The 12,635-nt window shown below is 45.3% G+C and overlaps 1 protein-coding gene across 1 annotated transcript in view; it reads left to right on the top strand.

The window, feature by feature from the left end:
* LOC138513330 (ADP-ribosylation factor-like protein 8B-A) overlaps positions 1–12,635 on the top strand; it is a 222,098-nt gene that overhangs the window by 177,728 nt on the left and 31,735 nt on the right. The window contains exon 6 of the mRNA XM_069628077.1: positions 6,331–6,401. Within this exon, the coding sequence (XP_069484178.1) occupies positions 6,331–6,401 (71 nt within the window). The remainder of the gene's footprint in view (positions 1–6,330; positions 6,402–12,635) is intronic.

Below are 12,635 nucleotides of genomic sequence, written 5' to 3' on the forward strand. Positions count from 1 at the left end.
GCTGACAAGCCCAGGATATGGCGAGCCCCACTGCTGCATTCTGATAACTGCTGCCCTCACAAACCCAGGCAAAGATCTGTTTGATGTGCAGTTACAGAACCCTGGAAGTGGAATATCACGTGGATAGGTCCTGCTTGAGCAATGAAAAGGGGGAATTTAGATCTGGGTACACAGTATCCACTACGCGCATTAAAAGTGCACAGATTCCTGATGTATTTTCTGCCGAAATTGCTGAACTCATGAAGGAGCATGTGAGCTATGGTGTGGTGCACGATTATGAGTTGCTTTGGAAAGGAAGGGGTACTTGACTGCAGCATAGAGGCCATCATGGCATCAATGTTACCCAAGCCGTTTGCGGTAGTCAAGTGTGCCGCCCACCAACTTTCCAAAGACTGTTTCATGAGGGGGCTCACCAGTAGGGTGCAAATGGGCTGCCTTTTCTCTTTTTCCCTTGGCTATTCCCAAAATTCTGATGCGGTCACTTGCACTTTCTTATTCTATGTTATGGTGATTTATACCACGCAATGCTGCCATTTCTATGGTCCTCAGATGCTCTTGTGGTTCTGAAAGGGAAAGTGGGGTGAGTTGGTTAGGGGAGAAAGTGGGAGAAGACAGTAGTTGTCCTCAGCTGTTTGTGTGCACAACCAGGTGTAACTGGTATCTGTCTGGGTAGGGCTGAGCGATAGATGAAGTTCTGGAGATATATCAATATATTGTCAATATCTATATAGGATGAGACAATATATATCACATGTACTACAATTTATTTACATTTTGATATTTACACGGCTGTTTATTCTGTGTGAGAGATCCTGTATTTGCACTTTGATCAATGTCGTAAGATGTTTGACATCTTGCATATAGTTGGTGGCTTAGAACTGAGCATTTCCCCCACATAAGCAATCTCTCAATATATATCGAGATATAGCCCAACAGTATTGAGATGACGTTTGGTCCATATTGCCCAGCCCTATGTCTGTGTGTTTTTGTTGTGTACACCAGAGGTGTATTGTTGCCAGATGGGAGACATGTAGTGTTCGACTTGTCAGGTATTTGAGCTTGTATGGGGGCGTTGGGGGAGGGGGGAGGGTAAGGGGGGGTGGGGGGATTTAGAGATGTGAGGTTTTGGAGCAGTTTAACAAGCCGGTTTTCTCTACTTATTTGTTACATTTATAGATTGCGCTCTTAACCCCCTGGTAACTGTGCACCTGTTTCAGTGCAGATGGATGGTCAGTGGAAAAGTGAACCGGTAGTTGGCAGAGAACGTGAATTTAGTTAGGGAAATAGCCAGGTTTTAAAATGTTTTTGGAAGGTCCAGTAACAAGGTTCAGCGCGAAGGGTTAGCAGGAGGGAGTTTCACATCTTGGAAGCAATGACTGGGAAACTGGATCCTCCTGCTTTTGTGCGTTTTTATCTGGGCAAAGTGATAGTGTTTGGTGGCTTAGTGTGTAGCTCTTAATGATTTGTTTTTTTAAAGTTTTTATGAGGTAGTGCCCCAAAATGGAAAAAATGCTGAGTGTGTGTTTACTGCGCATTCGGAGTAGTAGAAAATGACAAAGCCCATAATGCCGAACTAAGTGAGCGGCAGTTGCGGGGGTGTAACCCCCCCCCCTTAGTCTCTCCTAAATCGGCATTATGGGCTTAAGAGGTTTCAGGGGTGCAAAGGGGGGGACAAATGACCGGAATCCCGAAAGCTTGAGTTTCAAAATGCGACAGTCGGCTTCGCAATTTTGAAACTAGTGCTATTCGGAATTCGGTTTTTTAGCATGGATCCATTTGTGATTGGTATGCTGGTGCTGGGTTGGAGAGGCATTGGTGGGCCATGGATAGGGTTTTCAACTTAATGTGTTTGTGGATCAGGAGCCAGTGGGCACTTTTCTTAGCTACTGAGATGTTGGTGTTTCTAGAGGCCGAGGGCTGCGCTGAGGGCATTATTTTGGATGACTTGTATTTTGCTGATGCAATCAATAGTGCCTGCAAGTAGAGCGTTGAAGTAGTCTAGTTTGGATCCTAAGATGGCTTGAGCAATGGTGAGGCGCTTGTCAGTGGAGAAAAAAGGTCTGTTAGCATTTCGGAGTGTGGTATGGGCAGCGGAAGAGGCGATGTGTTTGTCACTTCATGTTGCAGGTGGTGTCGAGGTATATGCACAATGTTTTGACTGCTGGCGAGACCAGAATTGTGTTAACGTCTGTCGCAAAGTATTGGTAGGCTGGGTCCAGTTTGTTGAGTAGGGCCTTGGGTTGGATTTCGTTTTTCTGGTCATTTAGGCATAGCAGATGGGAGGCTATCCAGGCTTGGATTATCTCGGATATGGTGTTGAGTGGTGGAGTCCTGTGAGTAATCTCCGGAGGAGAATGAGGATTTGTGCATCTGCTTAGTTGGTCTATGTGGTGCCAATGGTGTCTAGATGATCAAAGATTATTGTAGTGTAGATATTGTAGTGTGGGGTTGAGATGCATGAGCCTTGTGGGACACCACAGGTGACTGGGCGGGAGTGGCAGCATGTTTCCCGGCAAAGACTTGGTGGTTCTATCAGCGAGGAAGGAGCTAATCCCTTTGGTGACTTCGGAGGAAAGGTTGTCTGCAGTCGATTGGTGGTGGTCTACCAAGTCGAAGGCCACATAGAGGTCTAGTAGGAGCAGGAGGGCTAGCTTTCCAGAGTCTCTGATGTTGTCTAGTTCATCTTTATGGTCCAGTATTGCTGATTCAGTACCATGCCCTGGGCGGAATCCCGATTGATGGAGGCCGAGGATATGGTGTTGTTCCAAGTAGTTCTGCATCTGTATGTAGGCTGCTCAATCCACCATTTTTAAGATGAAGTGAACGGTAGTTGGTGGGTATGGTGGGGTTGAGTGATTGTTTAAATATCCAGGCTTCTTTGAGGCTGCCAGGGACGGAGCATGAGGCGAAGGAGGTGTTGATACTGATGGGATGAGTGCTTCTGCACAGCCTTTGATTAAATGAGCTGGGCATTTGTCGGGTTTGCAACATGAAGGCTTCAGGCCTTTGCGTTCCACTTCTGTATCCTATTGCATGTTTTTCTAGTGCAAAAGTGAGGATGGGCAGGTAAGCTCTTGTCATGCAAGCTGAAGGTATTCATGGGTTGATAGTATTGATGTTGTAAATGCCTAGGTCCTAAAAGATTACCGAACAAGCACTTGGTTTCAGAGGTACTTAGGGAATCTGGAGGCAGATGATCATATGCTATCGGGATTATATAATAATTGTTATTTATATAGCGCCTTAATCCAAAGCGCTTTCCAGAGCACATATTTACATACTATATCACACAACCTAAATTGGTTCTCATTTATCGACCTCGGAAGGATGAAAGGCTGAGTTGGCCTTGCCAGGATTCGAACCTGCGACCTGCAGATCACGCTCTGATCGCAGCAGCGAGCGCTCCACCCGCTGAGCTATCTTGGCTTAGAAGTTGGAGCTGCCGCAATTGAGCGCAGAGGACCATGAAAAACTGTATGGGGAGATCATGTTAGCTGGTGTTAAGTCCGCACTAGGCCACCTCAAACTGCAAGATGCCAGGGTTTGGCGGTTTCCCCATAGAATTCTACCAGACCTCTGTCTGCCTCCCGAGATGGAAACTTTGTGACTCTGTGGGAGGCTTGAGTTACACTGGTCCCCTAAGCCAGGCAGAGATCACTCTAGGTGTGAACTACCAGCCAATATCTTTTTTTTTCTTCTTTTTAAACCCATTTTATTATTTTGAAACTCCAAAACAACGCAAACAAATCATACAACATAACAAGATTGGGTGTTTTGCAGGGTGTATATAAAGCCAATATTATTGAATGCAGAGACATTTTAGGGTATTAACAAACGGACTAGACAACTGTAACCACAAACCTGTACACTGCTTGTAAACTAGCTTTGTTCTGACCGACAACGTTTGTGAAGATTATAGATGTAATTGAATTCTGGAACATGGGACCGCCCTTGAGCTGCCTTGGATGGCGAAAAGGCCTTTAACCGAGGAGTACATTGAAAATACTTATGTGATGGGATGTTTAGTTTCGAACCGAGCTTTGTGCTTCAGAGTACGTATAAGAAAGCTCCTGCTAGAATGGGCTGCAATGGTATTAGGGTGTAGTCTGACAGCCTTCTTTCTGGGGAAGAGAGCTACACAGCAGGGATGTCCTCTTGTTCACTGTTGCCTTGGAACTATTACTGCACATTAGACCAGACAGCCGCCTACGGGGCAGAAGGTGCATGTACAGATGGGCCTTTACCTACGCGGATGATGGATGAGGGCACCTCTAGAGAGTAGCAACGACTGACGTGAATTTATAATACATTTTGGGAAAGTGGCTGGCCATAAATTCATTTGCACTTCGGCCACTGCCACAGAGAAGCCTTACTGGGCTGGGATGTTAGATGGTCAAATGTGGGGTCAGGTATTTGAGCACTAAGTTTGTTAAAGAGCAAAAGAAAGTAGTTGCTCCAAATATTGATTTTGTGGAATTGCAGCCAAAGTTAATTCCATAAAGGTGTGCCTCCAGCCAAAGATTCTGTGCATGCGGCAGGCACTGCTTGTGGTGGTTACGAAAGGCCACTTCAAGAAGATGAATATCTTCTATGCTGGGGAGAGGAAGGCTTCTAGAGTAGAGAGGCACGCATAGATAACAAATGTGGAGAAGATGGGTTTGGATTCCAGGGAAGGTGCACCGAGCCATTCGCCCTGGAGAGCATGCACTGTATGAACAAATAACCTAAACCAGGGAAGGCGCTACCTAGAATTGCCATCTCGGAAAACACCATGGCCTCATGGTTGGACGAGAACCGATATGGCTAAAAAGACTCTCGTCCAAGTTTGCAATAGAATGTTATATTGGAGAAGCTGGTTGCTTGCAGGAATGTTAAAGGTAAATATGTGGCCTGCAGATTATACCACTGTCATCTGTCTCTTGGGCTGAGTTTTACTCTGACAAAGAGACGATGTTAATTTTGGAACATAAGGGGCCTGGGAGATCAGGATCAAAATGATGTTTGTCCCTTTGCAAAATGAGTTATACAGATTTATCAGGACTCAAACTCTGTGGCGTTCTTCTATTGGGTTACCAGGGATAGAGACAATCGCATTAAAAGTGGGAAGAATGTGGGGCTATAATGGATGGAGGAACGAGCCTCCGGTAATCCCCTGCACAACTGGAAGAAAATGTGTTCAGATGTGCCTGCAGCAAGCGGGATATTTCTCTGAGGCCGACACAGCAGAGACTGTTTTGTCTCTGGACCCAAAGGAAAAGAGGGCTTGTGTTTTCTGGACACATGCTGTGGCTGCCAGAGGGCAGGTGGGGACATAAGCGATATGGAGTGCAGGTGTGTTGAAGACAGACTTTTGGTAGGATGGGTTGGATGGAATAGATTTGGTTGTCAAGTGTCGCAGCAGTCGGTAGAATGCCTCGACTGGTACCCCTTAAAATAATGGATAGAGAAGGCGCCAACCTGGAGATATGGTTGGCATTTAAGAAACTCTGCATGATGGGCAGCGAGAGCATAAAGCTGGTACGAGTTCCTCCCAGTTCCATGGTTAAATTGTGGGAACGTCCAGTGGACTTTTAAATGGAAGGTATGGTTTTGAACTTCTAATATATAGGACACAAAGATTGGGGTACCGTTACTTTTTTTTCTGTCCTCCCCTTTCTTTTCCATTGCATGTGATTTCCCTGGCAGCCGTCTGAACTAATTAGACAATTTACATTCTCCCAGGAGATTGTACCATAAGAGATCTTTTTTGTTTTATTTGGAAAATTATAATCCTGTAAAATGTAAACTTTTCAAACATGTTTTTTGAAACTGCAAAGGGAATGCAATGCTTCTGTTCAGCATTATACAGTAACATGCATTTCAATGGCTGAAGCGGGACAGATTTTCGGATTTCTCAGACTGCAGACTGTTTATCAGCCAAGAAATCTACTGCTTTTATAGTTAAAACTGGCCTGGGGGGTTGGCCTGGGGTGTTTTAAGTACCGGCTGATGTCACTGCATCGTTACTCTAATGTGGGTACAAAAGTAACGCAATAACGCAGTGTTGCTTGGATGAAAATAGGAAATATCAAACATGGTCTTTTAATATCTTGCTGTACTGTTCATTGAATTAGTAAACCTACTTGTGGGGGCATTCTTGCAGTGTGTGTTTAGGGAGCTTCAATGTAGAGAAGCCTGCACCCATAAAGGTGCATCATTCAGTTAGAATTGGAGCTGCATCTTGAATGGACATAAAAGCCAATAGTGTTAAAAAATGTAATTCAGTGATATGTGTTTACCCATTTTTGCATTAAGAATGATGGTTATAATCCATTGAACTTCTTTTCACAGAAACCTTTCAGCAATTCAAGATCGAGAAATCTGCTGCTATTCTATTTCATGCAAAGAGAAAGATAACATAGGTATGTTGACTTTTGATGTACTTTACAATGTACCCGACACCAATCCTCAAACACTGTACTGTTGACTTTGATCCCATTCAGACATTCCTGCTGGTTCCTTACCATTGGTCAATGAGGAACGCCATCTGCAGTTAGGCTTGTGGTGAATGGTGTTCTGGGTTGGTGAGAGAACGTCTGGCATATTGAATGGAATCTTTCCTTCATGCATCTATAGTGATTTCATTCCATCTCCTCCTGCAGCAGATACAAGCAGTTTATTTGGAAGTTTTGTATCGCAATTTCCTTAAATGCAAACTATTTTTGCGACAGTGTAGATGCAATGCTGTCCACTGCTCATGTTGGCTCTAAGAGATCAGAATAAAGTACTTGTGGTAGGTTTTGGGTTTCTTTTATACATTTTTCTTAGTTTTAGTATGATTTTCAGTATTAAAATAAAGGACTACATTTATCAATTAAATATTTTTCGTGTTTTCCCCAAGCCACCTATTGAAGGGCCATGTCTGTCTCAAAACTGTTTCGGAACAACACTCAAATTTGCAGAATTGCTGTCGCCTGTTAGGCAGAAACCTGTGCAGTTCCCTCTGGGACCACTGCAAAAGATTTAGGACTACAGGTGTTGGCAGTAAACCCACTTGGTAGCAGTCTGTACCACCCAGATTTACCTGGTAGCTGTGGCTGAGCAGTCAGACTTCCCTCAAAAAGAGTTAGGCAGTATGTAAAGTATACACAATAGGCACTCAGACACAATAGCACAAGCAAACATTGACCAGAGCTTTGGTATCAAGGTATATCATTATTTATTTAAAAACACACTTATTGAAACACTCAAGCACTATTATTGTAAATCACTCTAAACACAGTTACGATTATTATATATACATCCCTTATTTCTTATCAGACAAGTCTTAGTTAACACCACTTATTTCCAGACAGAGGTGAGCGCTTAACTATAGATGGCACTCCAATATGTTAACGAAAAAGGGAGGGAAAAGGGCAGAATGCAGGAAAATACACCACGCTAATACTTAGGAACTCTTAAGCAAGGCAGGAAAGTCAAAAGTTACTTGTGAGCCAAAGTCCATAGGCCGGGCCCACTCTTGGAGAGAGCAGGGCACAAATGCACCCAAGATCACACAATGACAACAGGCTTAAAAAGTCTTGCAGGGAGTTCAGAAAGGTTTTAGTTAGGCTCAGAAAAGTTCAGCCATGGTGTCCCGGGCTAACCCAGGTTCGAAAGCTGGGGGCTAAATCTACCCCGTACAGTCGGTTGCAAGGGAAGCCAGGCGGAACACGGTACCTTATGTGGAAAGGATCCTCCAGCGGTGGCAGTTGTTCCTGGCAGCGGTGCAAGTTGCGGCGTCGTCCAGAGGAAGAGAAGATCTCGACGTGGAGGAAAGATGAAGGTCGTTGCACTGCCAGGGAAGAAACGTGCCGCAGAGTTTTCCGATTAAAGGTACTACCCTTTGATTCACGGTAGTGGTAAAAAGTGATATCCCGGTTGCCGGGTTGCTTGGCACAGGCAAGGCGGCCACGAGATGTTCCAGGAAGCGAAAAAGGAAGCAGACTGGTTATCCCCACCAGTCGAAGGAAGAAGACTCTCCGGGCTGGAGATCTCCTCTGTCGTTGGGAAAAGTGGTGAGACGGTTCAGCAGGGCTCCACCGGTGGTGTCGTCGTAGCAGGTCGGCTCAGCTTCTCCCATGTCGGATTCTTAGGTCCTGTGGCGACTTCTAAAGTTCCAGTCCCCAAAGCCCTGCTTTTATGCAGAAAACCCCCACTCACTCAGCCTAGCTGTCACTCAAACATGCTAGGTGGTGAGCCGGCCGGCTCACCACTTGGGCTAATAAGGACGGAGTGCAACTTGAGTTGCCTAGGCAACTCAGTCCAGGGTGCCTAAACCCCCTCCCACACCCCCTGCGGTACCCAGACAGAGTGGCACCACTTTTGTAGGCTTGCGTGGAGAAGCCCGCCAAAAAGTGGAACAAAGGGCTCGACTTGGGTTGGAGTCACAGAAGAGAACACAAACGCCATTTTAGAACCGAGTCTTGGCAAAAAATACCAACCGGAGAATTAATATTAATTAAATAAACCGGCGGTATGTTCGAGGCTATGAGAATTAAATAAAGTTGGTATCCTCGAACAATGGGAAATCCCATAGAGATATATTCGCGGTTGAATATAAATAGTAGTATCCACTGCCACCAGCCAAAACTCGATCAGGGGGGACGGAGACGTGCCCCCTTGACTAACAGACCCCGGGGCAATCGAATTGCCCCGGCCAGTACGTCCACAATATGATGGTTTGTACTGGTTCTGTTCAGAATCCGAGACTAGTAAAGTCAATGGTGACTTTACATGCCCTGGGAGACAGTAGTCTGTCCCAGGGTATGGAGTCTATACTGGGGGGTCACTATGACACCCCTGTGTTACTGCACTGAGGGTGCTGTGTAACACACATCACAAGCCCTATGGAGTAAAAGACCCCATAGCCCATTAAACACATCTAGAGTCAAAGAGACGCACTCAAATCATGCCCAAGAGTGAGGGTAGAAGAGTCTCACTCTTGGCAGGAGAAAAAAATAAACCCCAAAAATCCAGCAAAGCTGCTGGGGGACTCACTAGGTTAGGAAATTCAGTCTAAACAGAGAATTCTCCCTAACACCGCCTTACTAGGTACTGATTGCCAACTCTTGTAAGGCTCTGCAACCAAACTAAAGGATGAACCATGATGTAGGATTCTGAGGCTGGCGGTTCCCCAACAGATTTGTTGCCCCCTTTGCCAATCTCCCACAAGTGGGAGGCCTGTCAAGAAGTTCTGGATGAGATCTTTCCCTCTTGGTAAACCCTCAGGTGAACAGACCCGGTTTACCTAGCTAGGTCCGTTTGTTCCTGTGTAGATCTTGTGCTTACATTTTTAATCACTGCTCCTTTTGGGCCCTTTGAGGTTTTCCTGTTTGCCATCACTTCCGTGCAGCTGATGGTTTTCTGAATAAACCTCTTTACCTGGTTGTCACAGAACAGGTAACTGAGGGTGTGATTGTCTGTCCTTCCTGCCCAAATTCGTGTTAGACTTGGTTCCCAGACGATCCACCTTTTTAGTCTCCTTCCCTCCGCTTTATCCATCTAAGACGAAGGAAAGATTTAGTTTTATGGACCACAAGAGGGCTCTGTTACTATGGCTCTGACTAGGCACATCAAAAGGGACACACCAGTTATGTATCAACTTTGCAACTATATAAGCTGCAGGGAAATTCGTAGTCTGGAGGATTGGCCACCCCATTTCTGAATCCTTTGATCTGGCAACATGGTGCATGTGAGTCTTGTGGCTCATTATACCAAGACCCTGGTGGCCCACTCAGCATAGCAGAGGGGTGTTCCTCTTGTGGAGAACTGTCAAGGTGCTGCGTGGGCAACTTTATGCATGTTAGTCAAACCTTGCTGCCTGAATTCCAGATCCATTCAGTTCACCTGTTTTGATCAAGCAGTCATTTTATTTTATTGTTTAAAGCACAGACCTAGTTCAAGAGCAGCAGAGCGCTGTACACCGTGTGGATCACCAGCATTTGGGCTGACCTCTTTTAACAGTAGCGCAGTACTGGGCGTTGGTGTCTGCAATAGTATGTGCGTTCATTGTAATCAATCCTTGGTCAGGGGTTGTTCAAAAAGCCATTTCTTTTACAGATTCATGAAATTGGAGAATTGGGGGGGCATTTGGAGCTGGCACTGGGATCTAGTTCGAGGGTGGGTGCGTGACAAGGGAAGGATTGTTTACTTCAGTTTCATTGTGTAGGTGAGGGTTTCTCGCGCTGCTCCTTGCAGATGAGTACTTTGGTTGTCGTTTTAAAAGGAGGAAGTAATCCATTAGGAGAACTAATGATTTGACTTTGGTAATAGTTCTTTTGATAGATTTGTCCTTACTCCCATAGGTTCCCTCTCATGGTCTCATATCTCTGTGAATTTATCCCACATTTACAAATGGTTAGTAACCAAATTAACTCATATGCTTTATTTTATTTGAAATCCGGGCGCAGCATTTGCACTCTCCACAAGCCTTTGGCTAGTTATAATCCCCACTTGGTGAGTAAGAAATGCTGCGCATACATGTACTACTGAGGTGGTGCGTGACTCTTTATGGCTGGCTAGTAGCTTGCAACTTGTCATTTTTACCCCAGCGCAAATATTAAAGGGAACATTAAGCATTGCAAAACACATGGTCTTACGACTATTAAATATATTGATGCAAAAAACACTAGCCAAAAAAATAGTCTGTTAGGATATTCACAATGTTTTTATCAGCACATTATAATGCCGACAGTACTGCAAAGTAAAAAGAGTGCATAACTGTGTTACATGTCTACAGCAAGATATTAGCTGCATTTCAAACTAAATAGAGTGGACATAAAGTAGCTTGGGCAGCAGTGGGATTGTTAAGCTGTAGAATAGCAGTGCTGCAGTGTCTTTACCCTCTATTAAATCTGTAAAACAAAAATGTGTTGAATGATATGATGGGCAAAGCAGGCCAAAATGCAGTACTGTTACTTCTGTATCTTTACAGAATGGGTGAAAGGAAAGAACAATCTCTGCTTTTGACACCTTGTTAAGGTAGTGCTGTGAAAAACCCAAAGGTGTCTCACCTGCTAGTCCCCGGAGATCTGTCGTCCAGGTGGCCAGGACACAGCCATTGCTATTGGATCCAGTTCCTGGGGGTGGACCATTGGGGGATGGTCACCTGGGCGAGGGGTCTCTGGGCAGTGGAGTTGGACACCGAGAGTTGATGCAGTATCCCTGTCCTTTTTTACCCACCCTACCTTGTAGAATATTTGGAAGCTTTACCCCCTGTCACCTTCCTTTTCCACACAAACACTTGCTTACACTATAACAGACAACGGACTAACACCAGGGCTGTTTACCTGACCTGTCCCAACACACGGGTCAGGCAATTGAAAAAAATCATGCACACCTGACCGCCCTTTACCTTCTCGACAGGGATAAAAGGCGTAGCACGAAAGCACACTTCGAGCAAGGCCGTATGCACGAGGAGACGGCACACCAAACCGGCAGGTCATAAGGAGAAGAAAGACAGTGAGACCTGGAAGGATGACGAAGTGGGAGTTGCCTTGCCCTTTTCAACTTAGACCCACAAAGCCTCCGAAAGGGAAAGCATAAGACTGGGAGCTGCAGTTGGCGTGCGCAGCAACAGACGACCATGGTACACGGGGGGCCTCCTGCATTGATAACTCAGGCGGAGAGGGAAGCTGGCTACCGTGGTACTATGCTTGACTCCAGAGATTAAAGAAGCCAATGGGTTCATCACAGTCGATGAGTCGGAGGAGCATGATCGCAAACCGAACTGGGTTGAGCCCAAGGTTGCAAGTAGCAACCTTTTTTAATGCAAGGAATTAGCAGAAGACAGGCTTTGAATGTGGGTTTGAACTTTGAGGTCCAGGTGCTGAGGGGTCCGGCGCCACATGGGCGTTCAGTTGAAAGACTCTGACCGGGACATGTTTTTGAAACTATAAGAAACACTGGGCCCTGGAGGAAAGGGTGGCGTGAGGCATCAGAGTGGGCCTACAAGGGTCCCGTCAAATCCCTTGTATAATCGAAAGTCTCTGACTCCTTGCCAGGGGAAAGCTAGGGGATGGGACACGGCTTTCCGATAAATTTGCAAACTGAGGAATAAAGCAAGTGTGAACCCGACAGAGGGATGCCGAAAGAAAGCTAGGAGAAGGGAACCAACGCTTTCTGATGAAATTGAGTAAAACATGAACTGTGTTAAAGAAGGCCATAGTGACCCCGACGGAGGGAGGTTTGAGTGGCAAGGAGGATCCGAACCCGGCAGAGGGAGGTACAAGAGTACTGAAGGTACTTTGGTTTGTTTGTCACTTTGAACCAGCAGACCTTCTAGGGGAAGAGATTTCCAGGAAAGAAACCTAACCCTTGAAGGTGCTGGCATTGTTGATGTTGAACTGTGAACCTCGTGCTGAGGAGACCAAGGAGTGTGCTGTGCTCGAGAGTCCCGCCTTGTCTCGTGCTTCAAATGTGGGGAAGGGAGACCCAGCCCTAACATCCTGATGTATAATTTTGTGAACACTTGTTTCTTTTTTTGGTGATCATTATACCACACTTTAAATAAAAAAATAAAAAAAAGTTTGTAATTTTAGTAGTAAGGATTGGCAATAGTGTTTTTTTTTAATTTTATTTATTTATTTATTTTTTTAGTATAGGCCCTTTTTATT

Source organism: Ambystoma mexicanum, chromosome 12 (genome assembly GCF_040938575.1).
Source record: "Ambystoma mexicanum isolate Mex_15411 chromosome 12, UKY_AmexF1_1, whole genome shotgun sequence".
NCBI classification, from domain to species: Eukaryota; Metazoa; Chordata; class Amphibia; order Caudata; family Ambystomatidae; genus Ambystoma; species Ambystoma mexicanum.